This window comes from Gracilinanus agilis, unplaced genomic scaffold (genome assembly GCF_016433145.1).
Source record: "Gracilinanus agilis isolate LMUSP501 unplaced genomic scaffold, AgileGrace unplaced_scaffold45248, whole genome shotgun sequence".
NCBI lineage: Eukaryota > Metazoa > Chordata > Mammalia > Didelphimorphia > Didelphidae > Gracilinanus > Gracilinanus agilis.
Window position 1 is genome coordinate 1 of NW_025379409.1, and position 4,870 is coordinate 4,870.

The following is a 4,870-nucleotide window of genomic DNA, read 5'->3' on the forward strand; positions in this document are numbered from 1 at the left end:
TCTCTCTCTCTCTCTCTCTCTCTCTCTCTCTCTCTCTCTCTCTCTCTTTCTCCCTTATTCTTTATTCCCCACAGGTCTCTGATCCCCACCACTGGAGAGGTGACCAGGCATCAGGATGCAGCTGTGCAAAGGCCGGATGCTGGGCATCTCAGTGGCCATCGCCCATGGGGTCTTCTCCGGCTCCCTCAACATCCTGCTCAAGTTTCTCATCAGCCGCTATCACTTCGCCTTCCTGACCCTGGTGCAGTGCATGACCAGCTCCACTGCTGCCCTCAGCTTGGAGCTGCTGCGGCGCCTGGGACTTGTCTCTGTGCCTCCCTTCAGCCTGAGCCTGGCGCGCCCCTTCGCCGGGGTCACCGTGCTATCCACGTTGCAGTCCAGCCTCACCCTCTGGTCCCTTCGGGGCCTCAGTTTGCCCATGTATGTGGTCTTCAAGCGCTGCCTGCCCCTGGTCACTATGCTCATCGGTGTCCTAGTGCTCAAGAACGGGGCGCCCTCGCCCGGGGTCCTAGTGGCTGTACTCATCACCACATGCGGGGCAGCCCTGGCAGGTGAGCAGCACTCAGCCACAAATCTCTCGTCCTTATTGTATTCTCCTGGTATCGCCTTTTCCAATGTACACGCTGCCCACCCTAAAGATCAAACCCTTCTTTCCTCTCTGCTTTATCCGTTGTTCATCTTCTCTATTGGTTTTCCCCCTTGGCGCTCCTCCAGTCTTTCTGGCAGTCTCCATTATGTTTCCCTTTAACAGTCTGGGGCCCAGTGCTTGAAGCCTTTATTAACAATAGTTAACGACAAAGGGATGCCAGGGAAGGAGTTCTAGATTTGATTCAGGCCTGGGTTCAAGTCCCAGAAATGCCCCTTACTTGCTGTGCAATGCCAGGTAAGTCACTTTCCCTCTCTGGGACTTAATTTGCTCATCTGTAAAAAAAAAAAATAGCTTTGGAGTAAGGGAAAGAACACTCGCTGGGTTTGGAATTCCGGGTTTAAATCCAGCCTTGCTACTTTCTGTCTGTGTAAACTTGGGCAAATCATTTCTCTCTGTGTTTTCTTTTCTTCCTCCCTAAAATGAAGAGGCTGGACTAGATGATGGGTTCTTAATCTGGAGTCTGGGAACTTGTTCTAAAAAAATGTTATTAACTGTATTTTAGCACCATTACTTCCCTTTTGTCATCCTATATATTTTATTTTGTGCATTTAAACATATTATTCTGAGAAAGGGTTCATAGGCTTCACTGTAGCGTCAAAGGGAGAATCTATGACAGAATCCCTGGAGCAGATAATCTCAATCGTGTTCTGACATGGGGCTGGAGACTTGCTTTAAAATGCTGAGCCCCTGGAGATGCCACTTTGACTAGAGCTGGGACTGGGACTGGGAGTGGGGGAGGGGGAAGTGCAATGGGGTAGAGAATGGGAGAGCCAGGTAGAGCCAGATCCGAGGTGAGGTTACCGAGGGTTGCACTTTGGGGAGGGAACAAGAGTGAAGCAGAGGGACCGGGGATAGGAGAAAACCCTTCCTTGCCGAATTCCATGTCCGCATTATATTATTAATACTCGTCCGCGGACGGGAAACTCAGAGAAGGACAGTTACCTGGGGGGACAAGAACAGAGCACTCGCTTTTAAGCAGAGGGAGGGGGGAAAGTTTCCATGACCAGTCCCTTGGGTGCAGTTTCCCAGTGAGGACCGTTCCAGGCTATCCTGAAGGCGAAACGGCAGCTTGGCAGCAGAGCTGTGCCTTATAGCCAAGGCTTCTTCCCACACTGCAGGGAAACAATCGTGTTCCCAGGTGCAATGGGGCTTGACAATTCAGGGGCGTCAGGAGAGCTCAGTGCCTGTTCAAGTACTCCAGAGACAACCCTATCAGGCTGTCGATGAAGTGGAACAGTGGGAAAAGAGAACCCATTTTCGGTTTAAAGTGAGGAGGTAAGAAAGGAATCTTATGCTCCCTCATTTGCTTTTTAAAAGGCTGCCTGGTATTGTGATTAGAATGGCGGGGCACGAGTTTGAACTCTGGCTCCACTCCTCATCCCCACCTCCTTCCAGTCTTAGAATAGATTGTCTGGTTTCTAAGGGCTAGGCAATGGGGGTTAAGAGACTTGCCCAGGTTCACACAGCTAGGAAGTGTCTGAGGTCCTATTTGAACCCAAGATCTCTCATCTCCAGACCTGTCTCTTTATCCACTGACCCAGCCAACTGCCCCTCCATTCCATTGTAAAACTTCAGACAAGCCACTTTATTTTCTTTGTCTGTTGTGCTAAAAATGGGAATAGAGAAAGGTTGGACAATGCGACTTTTAAGGTTTATTTGGGGATATAAAATATAATAGACTTGTTATGTATATTGTTCCATCTTCCCTAGGAGCTCAAAACACTTCCCTCCTTACCAAGGAAGGGTTGAAGACCTGTCCTGAGTTACCCTTTAATAAATGAGAGAAATTTTAGCACAGTGAAACTGAGAGTGACATAACAGTTCATCTAAGTCAGGGAGAGACTACTTGGTTTCTCTACTTTTAGTCATGTCTTACCTCCAAAAAAAAGTCTTTTTTTTTTTCACTCCCAGGAGCTGGTGATCTAACTGGGGACCCCATTGGGTACGTGACAGGTGTCTTGGCAGTATTAGTTCATGCTGCTTATCTTGTGCTTATTCAGAAGACCAGTGCAGACTCCGAGCACGGAGCCCTCACAGCCCAGTATGCCATTGCCGTCTCTGCCACACCTCTACTCATCATTTGCTCCTTTGCCAGCATGGACTCTATCAATGCTTGGGCCTTCCCAGGATGGAAAGATCCATCCATGGTGTGCATCTTTGTAGCCTGTATCTTGATTGGCTGTGCCATGAACTTTACTACACTCCACTGTACTTATATTAACTCTGCTGTGACCACTAGTTTTGTTGGAGTGGTGAAAAGTATAGCCACCATCACAGTGGGCATGGTGGCCTTCAGTGATGTGGAGCCTACTTCTCTGTTCATAGCAGGTGTGGTGGTGAACACTTTTGGCTCTCTAATTTATTGTGTGGCCAAATTCATCGAGACCAGAAAGCAAAGCAGTTATGAGGACCTGGAGAAAGACCAGAGGGAAGATGTGCTGGAGACAAATGGAGCTCAACCGCCATTTGTTATGGAGGCCTTGCCCAAAGGAAATGGGGAAATGGGAGGAGAGAAGACAGCCAGTGGGATCTCTCAGCCCTGTACTGACAAGTCTAAACATGGTGCTGTGGAAACAGCACAGGGCTCCACCAGCTGCCAGGAAGCAGAAGGAGTTAACAAGAACTCATTAAAGGATGCTTACCTTGGAGTATGGAGATTGGTTAGAGGGACTAAATATATGAAGAAAGATTATTTGCTAGAAAATGAGGAACTATCCAGTCCCTGAAAAGGAAATGTATGTATATAATAATAGCTATTATTATATATGTATACAATGTACATATATACATACATACAAACATTTATATATGTATATGTTTTAATAAGGAAGACCATATATTTTATCCTCATTGTGGGTTAGGGAGCATACAGAAGAGGTTGGAAGGAATTGATACAATATAAGAAAAATAACCCCCATCTATATTATCTTCCCCTGTGATGAAAGAGGGTGAAACTATTTAACAAAATAAGGCAGTTGTTGCTTTGGTTTTAGATTCCTGACAATTAATATTTTTTCTTTTTTTCACCTCTCCCCACCCCACGTCTATATTTATTTTCTTTTGTGTAGAGTCCAGAAATGATATACTGCAGAAGCCTAGAGAGTCATAGATAACAGTTCTATTAAAGAGGAACCTACAATCTTGCTAACCTGATAGAAATGGGGAAATGGTAAAAAACAATTGGTACTCACTCTATGAAGACAATACTTTGATAGACTCTATTTCTAGATATCTTAAAATTTCATGCTTACTTTTTTGCCTAATTTTTCTTCACTCCTTTTTAATATAAATGATCTATTAGCTCTTTGTATAGGAAGTAAATGCTTTTTTGGAAATACTGGTCCTAGACTTTTAAATGTGGAGTTTACAGTTCATGGTTAGTATATGCAAAATTATTTTTTTAATGGAACTCTATTTATGACCATTGCCTTGTAATGCTGAACCACTAAACACCAAATCCATTTCATGTTGTTTTCACTATGTTTGATATTCTGTAGAGTGAACATACTGGCTGGAATAAACTTCAACAGTGACTGACTCTCAGCCAGGCAGAGTAAAGGACATCCTGGAATACAGTCCTTTTACTCAAACCCATGATCTGAGACATCTACAATTGTATTCATATCAGAATGATGTTTTTCTATAGTAAATCTGAAGGAAAAAAATCCGAAAACACAAGTACTGGTTTGTTGCTTTAACTGTTGAATTTTTAGAAACTTATCTTTTATCACAGTGTTTGCTATTCAATGCTGCTATGATAGTTTTGTATTTTTTTTTTGGTCTTTATTATGTGCGTATGAACTGTCTAGTATTTAAGTCATTTTTGATAATTCCCAAAAAGAAAATGGGAATTTGTTTAAAGCAGCATGATTTTCCAGTGAAGGAGAATGTTGTAAACTAACACAAAATTGCACCTCCTCTTGAGGCACATTCTACTGCTAATAGATTTCAATGAACATGGAAATGGGATAATAAACAGTGCCATGCTTTGCAAAAAATCTCTTTTTTTTCCTTATGGTGTCCATCCATCATTTCAGTCAAACAAAAATCATTTTTAAACCTTTACTAGTTTAGCCAAATATTTATTAAGTGTCTACTATCTACTAAGCATTGTTCTAGAAATATAAAGACAAAAAGGAAAACAAGGCCTCCTCTCAAGGAGCCAATGTTTTAATGAGAGAAAGAACCCATAAGTAGATAAATGAATACAAAATAGACACA

At 43.3% G+C, this 4,870-nt stretch overlaps 1 protein-coding gene across 1 annotated transcript; it reads left to right on the plus strand.

The window, feature by feature from the left end:
- The first annotated feature begins 115 nt into the window (after positions 1–115).
- Positions 116–3,375, plus strand: SLC35D3 (solute carrier family 35 member D3). The gene is made up of 2 exons (XM_044684189.1): positions 116–551; positions 2,561–3,375. Exons 1-2 carry the CDS (start codon positions 116–118, stop codon positions 3,373–3,375), a joined length of 1,251 nt encoding a protein of 416 aa, XP_044540124.1.
- Positions 3,376–4,870: the final 1,495 nt, after the last annotated feature.